Source organism: Capra hircus, assembly GCF_001704415.2.
Source record: "Capra hircus breed San Clemente chromosome X unlocalized genomic scaffold, ASM170441v1, whole genome shotgun sequence".
NCBI lineage: Eukaryota > Metazoa > Chordata > Mammalia > Artiodactyla > Bovidae > Capra > Capra hircus.
The window spans coordinates 60,853,128-60,870,846 of NW_017189516.1; the positions used below are offsets into that span (position 1 = coordinate 60,853,128).

At 48.8% G+C, this 17,719-nt stretch overlaps 1 protein-coding gene across 3 annotated transcripts in view; it reads left to right on the top strand.

The window, feature by feature from the left end:
- Positions 1–17,719, top strand: part of SHROOM2 (shroom family member 2) — a 148,118-nt gene that overhangs the window by 80,723 nt on the left and 49,676 nt on the right. For all 3 annotated transcript variants that reach the window (XM_018043826.1, XM_018043827.1, XM_018043828.1), the window contains exons 3-4: positions 12,919–15,124; positions 16,362–16,459. In XM_018043826.1, the coding sequence (XP_017899315.1) occupies positions 12,919–15,124; positions 16,362–16,459 (2,304 nt within the window). The remainder of the gene's footprint in view (positions 1–12,918; positions 15,125–16,361; positions 16,460–17,719) is intronic.

Sequence of the window (17,719 nt, forward strand, 5' to 3'; positions counted from 1 at the left end):
GCCCAGATGGCAAAGAATCTGACTGCAATGCCAGAGACCCGGCTTTGATCCCTGGATCGAGAAGATTCCCTGGAGAAGGGAATGACAACCCACTCCAGTATTCTTGCCAGGAGAATCCCATGGACAGAGAGGAAGCTGGTGGGCTACAGTCCATGGGTTTGCAAAGAGTCAGATATGACTGAGTGACTAACGCAGACACACAGACACACACATACACACACACACACACCAGTCCCATGGACAGAGGAGCCTAGCACGTTGTAGTCCATGGGTTTGCAAAGATTTGGATAAGACTGAGTGACTGACACACACACACACACACACAGAGGCCCCACTGAACTCTGACAGGCTCAAAGCAATACATGTCCACTGGTCTCTGTTAGGGCTTCCCTGGTGGCTCAGATGGTGAAGAATCTGCCTACAGTGCAAGATACTCGGCTTCCATCCCTGGGTCAGGAAGATCTTCTGGAGAAGGGAATGGCAACCCACTGCAGTATTCTTGTCAGGAGAATCCCATGGACAGAGGCGCCTGGCGGGCTACAGTCCACGGGATTGCGAAGAGTTGGATACCACTGAATGACTAACACAGACACACAGACACTTGCCACTGACTACAGGATAGTCATGTTTGCTTAGTGAGTGGATAAATAAATGCACCCAATCTTGTGACCTTTTCCAGTCCTGTGGCCACTGCTGAGTTTTCCAAACTTGCTGGCATACTGAGTGCAGCGCTTTCACAGCATCATCTTTCAGAATTTGAAATAGCTCAACTGGAATTCCATCACCTCCACTAGCTTTATTCATAGTGATGCTTTCTAAGGCCCACTTGACTTCACATTCCAGGATGTCTGGCTCTAGATTAGTGATCACATCATCATGATTATCTGTGTCATGAAGATCTTTTTTGTACAGTTCTTCCGTGTATTCTTGCCACCTCTTCTTACTACCTTCTGCTTCTGTTAGGTCCAGACCATTTCTGTCCTTTATCGAGCCCATCTTTGCATGAAATGTTCCCTTGCTATCTCTAATTTTCTTGAAGAGATCTCTAGTCTTCCCCATTTTGTTATTTTCCTTTCTTTGCACTGATTACTGAAGAAGGCTTTCTTATTTCTCCTTGCTATGCTTATAAGCATTCAGATGCTTGTATCTTTCCTTTTTCCCTTTGCTTTTTGCTTCTCTTCTTTTCACAGCTATTTGTAAGGCCTCCTCAGACAGCCACTCACTTTGCTTTTTTGCATTTCTTTTCCATGGGGATGGTCTTGATACCTGTCTCCTGTACAGTGTCACAAACCTCATTCCATAGTTCACCAGGCACTCTTTCTATCAGATCTAGGCCCTTAAATCTATTTCTCACTTCCGCTGTATAATCATAAGGGATTTGATTTAGGTCATAACTGAATACTCTAGTGGTTTTCCCTACTTTCTTCAATTTAAGTCTGAATTTTGCAATAAGGAGTTCATGATCTGAGCCACAGTCAGCTCCTGGTCTTGTTTTTGTTGACTGTATAGAGCTTCTCCATCTTTGGCTGCAAAGAATATATTCAATCTGATTTTGGTGTTGACCATCTGGTGATGTCCATGTGTAGAGTCTTCTCTTGTGTTGTTGGAAGAGAGTGTTTGCTATGACCAGTGCATTTTCTTGGCAAAACTCTTATTACCTTTGCCCTGCTTCATTCCGCATTCCACGGCCAAATTTGCCTGTTACTCCAGGTGTTTCTTGACTTCCTACTTTTGCATTCCATTCCCCTATAATGAAAAGGACATCTTTTTTGGGTGTTAGTTCTAAAAGGTCTTGTAGGTCTTCTTAAAACCGTTCAACTTCAACTTCTTCAGTGTTACTGGTTGGGGCATAGACTTGGATAACTGATATTGAATGGTTTGCCTTGGAGACGAACAGAGATCATTCTGTCGTTTTTGAGATTGCATCCAAGTACTGCATTTCAGACTCTTTTGTTGACCATGATGGCTACTCCATTTCTTCTGAGGGATTCCTGCCCGAAGTAGTAGATATGATGGTCATCTGAGTTAAATTCACCCACTGCAGTCCATTCTAGTTCACTGATTCCTAGAATGTCAACGTTCACCCTTGCCATCTCTTGTTTGACCACTTCCAATTTGCCTTGATACATGGACCTAACATTCCAGGTTCCTATGCAATATTGCTCTTTACAGCATTGGATCTTGCTTCAATCACCAGTCACATCCACAGCTGGGTATTGTTTTTGCTTTGGCTCCATCCCTTCATTCTTTCTCCACTGAACTCCAGTAGCATATTGGGCACCTAATGACTTGGGGAGTTCCTCTTTTGGTATCCTATCATTTTGCCTTTTCATACTGTTCATGGGGTTCTCAAGGCAAGAATACTGAAGTGGCTTGCCATTCCCTTCTCCAGTGAACCATATTCTGTCAGACCTCTCCACCATGACCCGCCGGTCTTGGGTTGCCCCACAGGCATGGCTTGGTTTCATTGAGTTAGACAAGGCTGTGGTCCTAGTGTGATTAGATTGACTAGTTTTCTGTGAGTATGGTTTCAGTGTGTCTGCCCTCTGATGCCCTCTTGCAACACCTACCATCTTACTTGGTACCTTACTCTTACCTTGGGCATGGGGCTGTCTTCACGGCTGCTCCCGCAAAGCACAGCCATTGCTCCTTACCTTGGACGAGGAGCATCTCCTTACCGCCGCCATTCCATTGAAATGAGGAATGAAGCAGGGCAAAGACTAATAGAGTTTTGCCAAGAAAATGCACTGGTCATAGCAAACACTCTCTTCCAACAACACAAGAGAAGACTCTACACATGGACATCACCAGATGGTCAACACCAAAATCAGATTGAATATATTCTTTGCAGCCAAAGATGGAGAAGCTCTATACAGTCAACAAAAACAAGACCAGGAGCTGACTGTGGCTCAGATCATGAACTCTTTATTACCAAATTCAGACTCAAATTGAAGAAAGTAGGGAAAACCACTAGAGTATTTAGTTATGACCTAGATCAAATCCCTTATGATTATAGTAGAAGTGTGAAATAAATTTAAGGGCCTAGATCTGATAGATAGAGTGCCTGAGGAACGATTAACAGAGGTTCGTGACATTGTACAGGAGACAGGGATCAAGACCATCCCCATGGAAAAGAAATGCAAAAAAGCAAAATGGCTGTCCGGGGAGGCCTTGCTAATAATAGCTGTGAAAAGAAGAGAAGCAAAAAGCAAAGGAAAAAAGGAAAGATATAAGCATCTGAATGCAGAGTTCCAAAGCATAGCAAGGAGAGATGAGAAAGCCTTCTTCAGTGATCAGTGCAAAGAAATAGAGGAAAATAACAAAATGGGGAAGACTAGAGATCCCTTCAAGAAAATCAGAGATAACAAGGGAATATTTCATGCAAAGATGGGCTCGATAAAGGACAGAAATGGTCTGGACCTAACAGAAGCAGAAGGTATTAAGAAGAGGTGGCAAGAATACATGGAAGAACTGTACAAAAAAGATCTTCATGACACAGATAATCGTGATGATGTGATCACTAATCTAGAGCCAGACATCCTGGAATGTGAAGTCAAGTGGGCCTTAGAAAGCATCACTATGAATAAAGCTAGTGGAGGTGATGGAATTCCAGTTGAGCTATTTCAAATCCTGAAAGATGATGCTGTGAAAGCACTGCACTCAGTATGCCAGCAAGTTTGGAAAACTCAGCAGTGGCCACAGGACTGGAAAAGGTCAGTTTTCATTCCAGTCCCAAAGAAAGGCAATGCCAAAGAATGTTCAAATTACCACACAGTTGCACTCATCTCACATGGTAGTAAAGTAATGCTCAAAATTCTCCAAGCCAGGCTTCAGCAATACGTGAACCGTGAACTCCCTGGTGTTCAAGCTGGTCTTAGAAAAGGCAGAGGAACCAGAGATCAAATTGCCAACATCCACTGGGTCATGGAAAAAGCAAGAGAGTTCCAGAAAAACATCTATTTCTGCTTTATTGACGGTACCAAAGCCTTTGACTGTGGATCACTATAAACTGTGGAATATTCTGAAAGAGATGGGAATACCAGACCACCTAACCTACCTCTTGAGAAACGTGTCTGCAGGGTAGAAAGCAACAGTTCAAACTGGACATGGAAGAACAGACTGGTTCCAAATAGGAAAAGGACTAAGTCAAGGCTGTATATTGTCACCCTGCTTATTTAACTCCTATGCAGAATACATCATGAGAAACACTGGACTGGAAGAAACACAAGCTGGAGTCAAGATTGCCGGGAGAAATATCAATAACCTGAGATATGCAGATGACCCCACCCTTATGGCAGAAAGTGAAGAGGAACTCCAGAGCCTCTTGATGAAAGTGAGAGAGGAAAGTGAAAAGTTGGCTTAAAGCTCAACATTCAGAAACCAAAGATCATGGCATCCGGTCCCATCACTTCATGGGAAATAGATGGGGAAACAATGGAAACAGTGTCAGACTTTATTTTGGGGAGCTCAAAAATCACTACAGATGGTTACTGCAGCCATGAAATTAAAAGACGCTTACTCCTTGGTAGAAAAGTTATAACTAACCTATATCGCATAGTCAAAAGCAGAGACATTAGTTTGCCAACTAAGGTCCGTCTAGTCAAGGCTATGGTTTTTCCTGTGGTCATGTATGGATGTGAGAGTTGGACTGTGAAGAAGGCTGAGCGCTGAAGAATTGATACATTTGAACTGTGGTGTTGGAGAAGACTCTTGAGAGTCCCTTCGACTGCAAGCTGATCCAACCAGTCCATTCTGAAGGAGATCAGCCCTGAGATTTCTTTGTGAGGAATGATGCTAAAGCTGAAACTCCAGTACTTTTGCCACTTCCTGCGAAGAGTTGACTCATTGGAAAAAAACTCTGATGCTGGGAAGGATGGGGGGCAGGAGGAGAAGGGGAAGACAGAGGATGAGATGGCTGGATGGCATCACGGACTCGATGAACGTGAGTCTAAGTGAACTCCCGGAGCTGGTGATGGACAGGGAGGCCTGGCATGCTGCAATTCATGGGGTCGCAAAGAGTCAGACATGACTGAGCGGCTGAACTGAACTGAACTTCATTCTTTCTGGCGTTATTTCTCCACTGATCTCCAGTAGTATATTGGGCACCTAATGACCTGGGGAGTTCCTTTTTTGGTATCCTGTCAATTTGCCTTTTCGTACTGTTCATGGGGTTCTCAGGGCAAGACCAGTGCTCAGATCAGTTCTCCAGTAACAAACCTATACCAGGAGTGCTGGTGCCCAGATGTTGAAGGGGAAGTGCCCAGTCGTGATGCCGTAAGTCACTCAAATGGTTTCTGCCTCTCAGTCCTTTCTTGGCACGAATCGGTCCTCGGTGTGATGTCCCTGAGTCACTTGCATCCCCCTTTTTTTTTTTTATCCCCAGGTGGAATGAGCTGAGCTGGAGGCCACACTCCTGGCATGCCACCAAGTTCTCTGACAGCCAGTCCGAGCCAGCTGCACCTCTGTTTCCCTGCCCCTCTTGGCCGAGACAGTACCATGCCAGGTAGGCGCACCTTCTGCCTTCTCCCCCGCCTCCCCCGGGGGCTGGGGAGCTGCTTTCGCTTTCTGCCACACCGCTGACAGCCCTGCCTTGTCGTCACCATGCGTTCCTTTCTTTTCCTTCGTGTTGCGGTGTAGTTCATTTATGGTAGTCTTCATTTCAGCTCTGCAGCATAGCGAGTCCCAATTTTTCAAGCTGCTACTGCCGTCTAACAGGCTTCCCAGGTAGCTCAGCTGGGAAAAGGATCCTCCTTGTGATGCAGGAGACCCCGGTTCAATTCCTGGGTCGGGAAGTTCCTCTGGAGAAGGGATAGGCTACCCGCTGCAGTGTTCTTGGAATGCAGGAGACCCCGGTTCAGTTCCTGGGTCGGGAAGTTCCTCTGGAGAAGGGATAGGCTACCCACTCCAGTGTTCTTGGAATGCAGGAGACCCTGGTTCAGTTCCTGGGTCGGGAAGTTCCCCTGGAGAAGGGATAGGCTACCCACTCCAGTGTTCTTGGAATGCAGGAGACCCCGGTTCAGTTCCTGGGTCGGGAAGTTCCTCTGGAGAAGGGATAGGCTACCCACTCCAGTGTTCTTGGAATGCAGGAGACCCCGGTTCAGTTCCTGGGTCGGGAAGTTCCCCTGGAGAAGGGATAGGCTACCCACTCCAGTGTTCTTGGGCTTCCATGGTAGCTCAGCTGGTAACGGATCCACCTGCAAGGTGGGAGACCTGGGTTCGATCCCTGGCTTGGGAAGATCCCCTGGAGGAGGGCATGGCAACCACTCCAGTATTCTGGCCTGGAAAATCCGCATGGACAGAGGACGCTGGCGGGCTACCATCCATAGGGTCGCAGAGAATTGGCCACGACTGAGCGACTAAGCGCAGCACACACGTACTCCATGGAAAGTTATTGTAAAATATTGGCTATGTTCCCTGTGCCAGACAGTACATCCTTGCAGCGTGTTTATGTCATCGTTTGTACTTGACTGCCCTACCTCTGTCCTGCCCCTCCCCCTTCCCTCCCCCCACTGCCAATCACTAGTTCGCCTGTGTGTCTGTAAGTCTGCTTCTGTTCTATCTCTTTGTTGTTGTTGCTGCTGTTTTTGATTCCACATATAAGTGACATTATGCAGAATTTGTTTTTCTCTGCCTTAGTTCATCAAACACAATGCCTTCCAGGCCCGTCCTTGTTAATATGAATGGCAACATTTCATTCTTTTTTATGGCTGAGTAGTATCCCATTGTCTGTGTTTGTGTGTATGATATATACACCGTCTTCTTTAATCTACTCATCTGTCGATGGACTTCAAGGTTACTTCCGTATCTTGAGCACTGTAAATAATGCTGCTATGAACAATGGGGTGCATGTTATCTTTTGGAATTAATGTTCTCATTTGGGGAGGGATTTATATATCAAGGAGTGGAATTGCTGTATCCTATGGTAGTTCTCTTTTAGCTTTCTAGGCACTTGCATGCTGTTTTCCAGTAGTGAACAAGGGTTCCCTTTTCTCTGTGTCCTCACCAGCTTTTGTTATTTGCTGTCTCGTTGATGACAGACCTTCTGACAGGTGTGAGGGTGATACTTCATTGTGGTTTTGGTTTGCATTTCTCTGATTACCGATGCTGAGCAGCTTTTCGCCTGCCATCTGTATGTCTCCTTTGGGAAAATGTCTGTTCAGGTCTTCTAACCATTATTTATTTATCTTTAAACATAAATTTATTTATTTTAATTGGAGTCTAATTACTTTCCAGTATTGTATTGGTTTTGCCATACATCAACATGAATCCGCCATGGGTGTACACATCCGACAGGGTGTTCCCTGTCATGAACCGCCCTCCCACCTCCCTCCCCATCCCATCCGTCTGGATCATCCCAGTGCATCAGCCCCGAGCATCCTGTCCTGGACTGGTGATTTGTTTCACATATGATATTATACATGTTTCAATGCCATTCTCCAAATCATCCCATCCATTATTTATTAACGTATCTTTGGGCCATATGCGTCATGTGGGATCTTAGTTCCTCAAGTGGGGATAGACGTCTCCACCCCTGCAGGGGAAGGGCGGAGTCTTAACCACTGGACTGCCCGGGGAGTCCCTACTGCCTATTTTTTAATCAGGTATTTATTTTCCAGATAGAGTTGGATCTGTTTATTTTTTACACTTTAACCTCTCACTGGTCATGTCATTGGCAAATATTTTCTCCCATTCAGTAGGTTGTCTTTTCATTTTGTTGATGGTTTCCTTTCCTCTGGAAAAACCTTTCATTTTAACTAGGTCCCGTTTGTGTATTTTTGCATTTCTTTACTTTGCCGTAGGAGGCAGATCCCCAAAAATACTGCTAGAATTTATGTCAAAGGGTGTTCCACCTATGTTTTCCTCTGGGAGTTTTATGGTTTCTGGTCTTAAATTTAAATCCTTAATCCATTTCGAGATTTTTTTTTTTTAATACCTTGTTAGAGAATGCTCTAGTTCCATGCTTTCGCATGTAGCTATCCAGTTTTCCCAGCATGACTTATTGAAGAGGCTGTCTGTTCCCCACTGTATGTCCTTGCCTCCTTTGTCATAGACTAGTTGATGATAAGCACGTGGGTTTATTTCAGGGCTCTCTATTCTGTTTCCTGACCGCGTGTCTGTTTTTGTGCTGCTGCCATACTATTTTGAGGACCATAGCTTTGTAGTGTAGTCTGATACCTCCATCTCTCTTCTTTCTCAGGATTGTTTTGGCTCTTCAGGGTCTTTGATGTTGCTATGCAAATTTTTAAATTGATTTGTTCTAGTTTTGTGAAAAATGCTGTTGGTATTTTGATAGGGATAGCTTTGAATCTGTAGATTGCTTTGAGCAGTATGGTGATTTTAACAGTATTCTTCCAGTCCATGGTTTATATTTCCATTTTGTGTATGGCATTTTCAGTTTCTTTCATCAGTGTCTTACAGTTTTCTGACTATAGGTCTTTTACCTCCTTGGTTAGATTTTTCCTAGGTGTGTATTATTATTGTTATTTTTGTCCACACTGGGGGACACATGGGACCTTGGTTTCCCAACCAGGGATCAAACCCACACCCCGCACAGTGAAAGCTAAGACTCTTAAGCTCTGGACCACCAGGGAAGTCCCAGTACTTAATTCTTTTTAATGCAGTTGTAAATGGTTTGTTTCCTCAGTTCCTCTGTCTGATGGTTTCACCATTAGTATGCAACACATTTCTTTATGTTAATTTCACATCCTGCAACTTGACCAAATTCATTGATGTGTTGTAGGAGTTTTTTGGTGACATCTTCAGGATTTTCTATGTATAATATCACGTCATCTGCAAACAGAGGCAGTTTTACTTCTTCCTTTCCCGCTTGAATTCCTTTGATTTCTTTTTCTCTGATTGCTGTGGCTAGGAGTTCCAAAACTTTGTTGAATGAAAGTGATGAGAGTGGGCATCCTTGCCTTGTTCTGAAATGCTTTCAGCTTTTCACTGTTGAGTATAATCTTTGCTGTGGATTTTGCCTATGTGGCCTTCATTATGTTGAGGTACGTCCCCTCTATGCCCATGTGGTTGAGTTTTTATCAAAATGGATGCTGAATTTTATCAAAAGCTTTCTCTGTATCTCTCGAGATGATCATATGGTTTTTACTCTTCAGTTTGTTAATGTTGTGTATCCCATTGGTTAATTTGCAGATATGGAAGCATCCTTGGTATATCCTGAGATAAATTCCACTTGATCATAGTGTATGATTCTTTTAATGTATTTTTTGATTCAGTTTGCTAATATTTTATTGAGGATTTTTCATCTATGTCCATCAGTGATAATAGCCTGTCATTTTATTTTTTGTGTATGATGTCTCCGGTTTGGTATCACAGCGATGCTGGCCATGTAGAATGAGTTCAGAAGCATTCCTTCCTTTGCAATTTTTGCAGTAGTTTGAGATGGAAAGGTGTTGACTCTTCTCTGAAAGTTTGGTAGAATTCACCTGTGAAGCCATATGGTCCTGGACTTTTGTTTGATGGGAGTTTTTTTTAAAATTAGGTTGAGCTTGTTGCTGCTACTTAGTTTGTTTATATTTTCTACTTTCTGGTTTGATCTTGGGAAATTGTACATTTCTTGAAATTTTTCCATTTCTCTAGATTGTCCATTTTATTAGCATGTAGTTCATATAATTATCTTGTAAGATCCTTTGTGTTTCTGTGGTATCAGTTATGATTTCTTTCATTTCTGACTTTACTGATTTTTGGGGTCCTCTTGTTTCTTGAATCTGACTAAAGGTTTGTCAGTTTGGTTCATCTTTTTAAAAATCAGGTTTTAGTTTGATCTTTCTTAGTGTTTTTGAGTCTATATTTCATTTATTTCTGCTCTAATGTTCATGACTTCTTTCCTTCTACTAACTTTGGAGTTTGTGTGTTCCTTTCTCTAGTCCCTCTACATATAGGGTTAGCGTATTTGAGGCTGTTTGTTTCCTAAGATAAACTTGCATTGCTGTAAGCTTCTCTCTTAGAACTGCTTTCTCTGCATCCCGTAGGTCGTGCCTTGTTTTATTTTGTATGGTGCCTTTCTTGACTTCAGAATGATGTTCCTTTTCTGATGAGAAAAGTCTATGGATGCATCACTACTGGAACGATTCTTTTTTTCACTGAGTAGGCAGATGTATAATACTTGAAAAAAAAACAAAACACCAGGAGAAAGGATGGGCAAGCGTGCTTTCTCATTTATGTCGTCTAATTGATAAATCAGTTTTGGCCGAATCCCTTTGAGCCAGCTGAGTGGGATGGCTGTGCATCTTCTTTAGAGATGTTTGTGTGCAGGTTAGAAGGCAGGAGTCGCTTATGTGTTGAGCAAGTGTGTTTTGCTAAAGCTCCCCAGGGAGCTGCTGTGCTACACCAGCACCCTGTCTCCCAGGTTGCTATGTGGAGGTACAGGAGAAACCAGGGGCCTTCAAGCCCATGTGCCAGGCTTGGGACCAGCCTTGGCCTGGTGGTTTCTCAGTGACTTTGAGACAGATGGCCTGAGAATTGTGTTGGTAGAAGGGGGAGGGCTGGTCCACGTGGCTTACCTGGGGCCCACATTTCAGGGTCGGAAGGGCAAATGGCACCCCCAGACAGCACCGTGGGGGTGTTGGCTTGGAGAACACCAAGCTGGGAGCTGACCAGTCACCTCGGTTAGTGGCCAGGGTCCTCACTAGTCTGTTAGAAGGACAGTGGTAACGGCCAGTAGTGTGCCTCTTTGGGGTGTGTGCACAAGTGCCTGTGTGAGTGTATACGTGTATTTGTTTGTATATGTATGTGAGTGTGGGTGCACATGTGTGTGCGTATGCATGATATGCATGACTGGGTGTGTCTGTGTGTGTATTCAGAGCTGACATAACTATCTCAAAGTCAGTTTTTGACTATTACTAAATGCCTGCTGTAAAGGAAAATGTATCTTAAATCGAATATTCCTGGGACTTCCCTGGTGGTCCAATGGCTAGGATTCCGAGCTTCAAGGTCCCCAGGTTAGATTCCTGGTCAGGGAACTAGATCCCACATGCCGCAACTAAGTCTTGGCATGGCGCAGCTAAGGAGCCCATGGGCTGCCACTAAGACATGGCCCAGGTAAATAAATATGTACAACATTACCTATTTACAGCCATAAGAGATGGTAGTATTTGGAGCCTAGGCTACTTTGGAAAAACCCAGGTTATCATCCCAGTGGTAACACTTAAGTGAAAAAGTGGGCCTTGGAGTGCATTATGACAGTGACTTCATGTAATAGGATCTCCATGAAGCCCACTTGGCTGTTTTTGACTTAAGACACCCATGTGCCCTGTGGAAACCGCGCTGAGCTTTATTTCTGTCTGCTTGGACTTAGAATCTCCCGGAAAAATCCACTCAGGAATGCGGGAGACAGGATGGAGAGAAACGTACTCCGATTCTGGGAGGGGATCTGGTCTGTCCTCCGAGGACACGGTGTAGAGCCCAGTGTTCATTGCACCCCCCCCTCCCGCTGAGTGACTTAGCCAGCTCACACTCTTGTGTCTTTTCCCAGGTCACAGATTTTTCTTTCTTATCTTGCTTCCTCTCAAACCTCAAGTAGGTGCAGTTTTTTTCCCCTCCTTGAAGCATGAATGTTCCAGCTTTGTTGAGCTTTAATAAAAGCACTTTACATGCCTGGATAAATAGTTTCACCATTGAGAGCTTAAGTGTGCAATATTGTCCTATCAAAAAAAAAAGAAGTGTATACCTTAGTCTTAAAATACTAAAAAAATGCTAATCATCATCTGAGCTTTCAGTGAGTGGCAGTCCTTTTGCAGTAGTAACATGAACGATCACATGTCACCATGAGAAATAATGGAAAAATTCTGAAATACTGCAATAACTTAAAAAATGTGGCAGAGTGAACAGTGTTGGGGAAAATGGCACCTATAGGCTTGCTTGATTCAGAATTGCTACAAATCTTCAATTTGGGGGGCAGGGAGGAAGCAGTATCAGCAAAGTGCAGTAAAATGAGGAATGCCTGTAATTTAATATTTGGGTTTTGCAAATATAATCTTATCTCTGAACTTGCCTTTTTAAGTTGAAGATCCTTCTCTTTTGATGGCCTTCCTCATGCTAGCAGTGCATAGCATGAATTATTTCATGCACTAAACTAGAGGCTCACGAACTCGTTCCGCAAGGGGCCAGATAACACTTTCTAGCTGGTAGGCAGGTGTCTTTGGCAGCTGCTCAGCTCTGGGTTTGGAGCCCTGCACACAGCCATGACCATGTTCCCCTCAAAGTCTATATTTATGAGCACTGAAATTTGAATTTCAGATCGTTTTTATGGGTCACGTGGTACTCTTTGAATTCTGCCCTCTCCCCCCACTAGGAAACCTAAAAGCCATCCTTAGCTTTGTGGGCTGCAGTTTGCTATCCAGGATACTTCTGCACGCTGCACACTTCCACCCAGCCTGTGGGTATGGTCTCCAGGAATGTACTGCAGCATTGAAGTTTTTCTTTTTGGGAAAAGGCATCCAGTGGATAGGACTCCGACCCTTTCAGCCTGCCTTGGAAAAGCTGCTCTTTGAAATGTGAAAAGTTAGATGCGGTGTGCTCACCTTCCCTGGGCTTCACCCTGGTGACTCAGGTGGTAAAGAATCCACCTGCGAATGCAGGAGATGCAGGTTCGATCCCTGGGACCGGAAGATCCCCTGGGAGAAGGAAATGGCAACCCATTCTGGTATTCTTGCCTGGAGAATCCCATGAACAGAGGAGCCTGGCGGGCTACAGTCCATGGGGGTTGCAAAGACTGGGACACAGTTGCGCATACTCATATTCACCTTCCCGTCCAGGGATCTCCATGGGGGAAGAGTGTTTAGTGCAGGTGATGTCTGCACGGGGGCAGCTGCGCCCACATGTACCGTCTCCTCTTGCCCTTCCCTACAACCCGGCCCTAAAGCCCCCCTCTGTTGCCTGTGGTTTCTTCTCCTTTCCTAGCTCCTCCTCCCAGGACCTGTCGGGCGGTGCCTGGGAGCCAGCGAACCTGCAGCGCACCTCGGACCACTTCAGCTCACTGGGGAGCGTCGACAGCCTGGACCCATCCTCCCAGCCCGACCCGTCGGGGCGCCTCTCGGCGGCCAAGTCCAGCAGCAGCATCGACCGCCTGGGTGGCGCCAGCAAGCGGGACTCAGCTTACGGTTCATTCTCCACCCGCTCCAGCACCCCGGACCACACTCTGCCCAAGGTGGACGCGTCCTCGGCCGAGAATATCCTCTACAAAGTGGGCCTGTGGGAGTCCTCCGCTGCAGTGGACAGCCGGCCGGCTCTGACGGCCGGCGACGCTCAGGGCACCGAGGAGCCCCTGGGGTGCTTCCCGCCCCGGGTCCCCGAGGATGGCCCCGAGCCCAAGCTAGCTGCTTGCGGGCGGTCCAGCTCCGGGCCCGTCTGGTATGTTCCGGATAAGAGACGAGCCCCTCCGTCCCCTCCCCCACCGCCTCCCCCACTCCGCCGCGACAGCTTCGCTGCCACCAGGAGCCACGAGCAGACCCAGGGCCCCATGTTCTCAGCAGACGCGACCCCAGTGCAGCCCTTGCTGGGCCTGAGCCGCGTGCAGCCCCACGGTGGCGACTGGAAGAGACCCGAACCCGCTGATCAGCCGTTGAGGCTGGCGCGCGGGGGCGACGGCCAGAGAGCTGCAAGCTCAGGGTGCACGCCAGGGGCGCATGTGGACTGTGGGTGGCCAGCCTGCGACAGCGGGGCCCGGGCCCTCCTGGGGGCCCCCAGCCGGCTGCAGGCTTCTCTCTCGAGCACCGACGTGCGGCTCCCGCAGCCCTTGCCTACATGCCAACACCCGCGGCACTCGAGCGATGAGGGCCCCTTCTTCCGTGAGGGCCCCAGGGCCGCCACGTGGCTAGGGGAGCCCCTCCCCACAGACTGCCTCGCGGACAACAGCCCTGCTCCCATTGTCGTCGGAGGGCTGCGCACTGCAGACCAGAGGGGTGACTGCGGCGCGCAGAGCCGCTACTACTGCGTGATGTCCAGACCCGGTCCCCAGTGGGGCGCCCTGGCCCCTCAGCCCCACTGCTACCCGTCCCGACTGGAGGGTGCCCCGGGCGCACGGCAGAGAGGCAGGGTGGAGACGGTGGACAGGGCACCTGAGGACCCACCGGGGGCTGGCCTCCTGGACAAAGGCGGCAGGAAGAGGGTGGCGGGCAGCTTGGATGACGGGGGTGGCGAGATCTGCCCCCTGCAGACGCCCATGCTGCACTCTCTGAGCCGGGAAGGGGCGTGCCCGCCCGAGACCCGCCACGAGGACAAGGCTCCAGCGCTGCCTGAGGCCCCGGCGGGCAAGCCCCTCCGGAGGAGCGACCGCTTCGCCACCACCCTGAGGAACGAGATCCAGCAGCGGCGAGCCAGGCTGCAGAAGAGCCGGAGCACGGCCACCTTTGCCAGCTCCGCGGAGGAGGAGGGGGAGGCGGAAGACGACGAGACTGAGGCGCGTGGTTCCCGGACGCAGCCAGTGGGTGCCCCAGAGACCACCTTGCCCGGCGGCACCTATAAGGACCACCTGAAGGAGGCGCAGGCCCGCGTCCTGAGGGCCACGTCGTTCCGCCGCCGCGACCTGGAGCCCAGCCTGGCGGACCCGGAGCCGGCCCCCCGCATCTGGGATGGGGCCCCAGGTGCTGGGCCGCCCTTGTGCGCTGCCGGCAGCGGCAGCTGCAGCGCGCGCATCGGGAGCCGGAGGCGCTTCACTGCCGAGCAGAAGCTGAAGTCCTACTCGGAGCCCGAGAAGATGAACGCGGTGGGGCTGACGGGGGACCAGCGACCCGCACCCCACGACGAGACGGTGCGCACCTTTGCCGACAGGTGGAAGTTTTTTGAGGAAACCAGCAAGCCCGTGGTCCCTCAGCCTGGGCTCAGGCCGGCGCCCTGTGGCTTCCCCAGGGAGAAGCCGGAGATGCTGTGGACAGCGGGCCCTGGAAAAGACGGAAAGGCGGGGAGACCCATCCGGCCAGAGCGGCTCGGCACCTTTGCAGAGTATCAAGCCTCCTGGAGGGAACAGAGGAAAGTCCCGGAAGCCAGGAGTGGCGGGAGGTACCACTCCGCCGACAACATCCTCGACGTGGGTGTGGACCAGGAGGAGAGGCCGCAGTACGTCCACGAAAGGTCCCGGTCATCACCTTCCACGGACCTCTACAAGCAGGTAAGCATCCTGCAGGGGACCAGATGCAACCCCGCCTGACCCCAAGGCACAGATGGGACACCCAGGGAATAGCATGGCCTGGTGTCGTGGTGACTTGTGTCCTGATGTCCAAGCGTTTCTGTGCACCGGGCTCCGCCAGTATAGCAGCTCCTGCGAGTGGTACCTGGGGCTCAGGTCCACACATTCATGACAATTGCAGGTGTCCTGGTTTCCCCCACATCTCGACTTCCCAGCCTCATCCTAGCTGAAGCTGTCTTCCCTCTTGATTAGCTTGCCCTTGATTCAACCGGAAGAAATTGGGGGAAACAACAGAAAATGGTTAAGTTGTCCTCTGAAATGAAAAGGGGTGCTTTATGTCCACCGTTAACACATGTTAAACGCTTTTCAAATACTGATGTCACTTCATACTTTTACTGTTCTCATTTGGTTTTTATTTTATGGGGTCAGATATTTTTAAATATTGCTCTGGGGCAAGTATAACTGAAAGTGCAATGCTTTAAACTTTTGCACTTTCCTTAGGCGTGTTGATGGTGAAAGCTGACGTTTCGCTTTCTAAAAAAAAACCTCCGTGCTTGTATTCATACTTCATGGTTCATAGTCAGTCTCCCTCTCTCTGCCTTTTCCGCTCCTTCCATCTGCAAGGGTGTATTTCAAAGGAAAGATTTCCTGCAGCATCCGATGGAGGCTTTTGTAAACAATAGAACCAGCGATCGCTTTGTTACACACTTATGAACGTGTGTGTGCATGTGTGAAGAGAGGTGCTGGTTTCTGTGTGGCCCCCGGTACAGAAAGGCCTGTGGACACCTAGGGCATGTGTGTCCCCCAAGATGGTGCCCTGTGCCACGTGACCTTCTAGAAATCCATGTTCTTGAGGTCAAGAGACCAGGCTGCCAGACTCCAGGTCCCAGGGCTTGAGCTTTGACTGCGGTGAGCTGTGTACCAGCAGTGTTTTGATTTGACTGGGTGAGGTTGGGGGCCACCACGTCACACAGCTTTCCAGCCCTCACGTCAGAGTCCTGCTTCCTGCTGGGGAGCCCAAAGGGACTGCGGTCTCCTTGAGTCATTTTGACGAGGGCTGGGCTGATGGTCCCCAGGCCGGCTGACCACAGGCCACGTCACCCAGTTCGTGGGTGCTGGCTCACAGGGCGCGCCCACAATGAAGGGGATCGTGATCGCAGAGGTTCTCAGGGGGGAGGCCGCTTGATGACTGGGTGTCCTGTTGTGCCGCCCTTGGCAGGACGCCTCCATGGAACCTCGATGGCAAGCAGGGGACCCGGAGGAGCACACGGAGCTTTCTTTGGTGGCACTGGCCGAGGACAGAGGCCCCACCCCAAGGTAGGAGAATCTTGTACTTGGGGTCACTGAGGAGGCATCTTGGGGGGCAGGTGGGCTGCTTTATGGGGGTGAGGGCTCAGATAATGTGGTCGGGCGTGTGGTTTCGGCCAGACCTGAAGTGGCTGGTCACCAGTTGGGGTTGCCCGAGGCCCCTCAGCACTGCCGGTGGGGCCAGCAAAGCCAGGGCAGGACATTGTGAACGCCCTCCTTAGGGCAGTTTTGTTGGTTCATCACACAGCTGCTGTGTTTTGCACGCAGTCGAGTTCTTTCTGATGACAGAGAAACCCAGTGTGATGGGCTTGAATGGAATGCTTTATGTAGAACAGCAAAGTGAAGGGACCCTTTAACAACTAGGGCGCAGCTGGGTTGCTGGCCGGGGAATCCAAGTTGCCTGGAAGGATTGTTAATGAAAGGATGGGGTTAGGCCTTCTTTAATGAATTCATTTTGAGCTTTAAAAATAGAAATTGACTCGGTCAGCTCCCCCAGAGCAGGTCAGAGCATGAAAAATGGGCTGGCCGCAGTGTTAACATGATTATATGCCCACATTCTAAAATGTGTCCAGAGTAGCAGTCTTCCTGCAATGAGGGTGGAATTTAGGTGAAATACACACCACTGTGTGGACCCTCATCCCTGAGGATCGCAGGAGAGGGCATTGCAGGTCACTGCAGGAGCTGGGCTTTAGCCTTATTTGCAAAACAGCTGATAAAAGGGTCTTCCCTGGTGGCCTCGTGGGTAGGACACGGAGCTTGCAGTGTGGGGGACCTGGGCTCCCTCCCCGGCCAGAGAACTACGTCCCGTGTGCTGCAGTTGAAGACGTGGCACAGCCAAATAAATACATATTTAAAAAAAAAAAAAAAAAAACACTGATGGAGAAATGGAAGCCGATTTGTGCACTGTAGGGTCGCTGAGTGCAGATCTTTCTGTGCCTTGAGGGTCTCTGGGGGTTGATGAGCTGCTCGGATTAAAACATCAACCTCAGAATTGAAGGTTGTATTGCAGAAACGAATGTTGACTCTTGCCAGCCTTGTGCGCCAGGGTCTTATTTCATTTGGCTCTAGAACTGGCTGCTGGCAGCATCACGCAAGGGTACGGTGGCTCGGAGGGGGCAGGCATGGTGGTCTGCGTGTGCTGCTGTGGGACGCGGCTGCCATGAGGCTTGCACCTGCAGAAGCAAGCTGCACGGTTGGGGCTTTGTGACCCTGTGTTCCAAGCGGATCACGTGCGGAGCGCCAGCTGTCATCTTGATCAGAGCGGCTCCT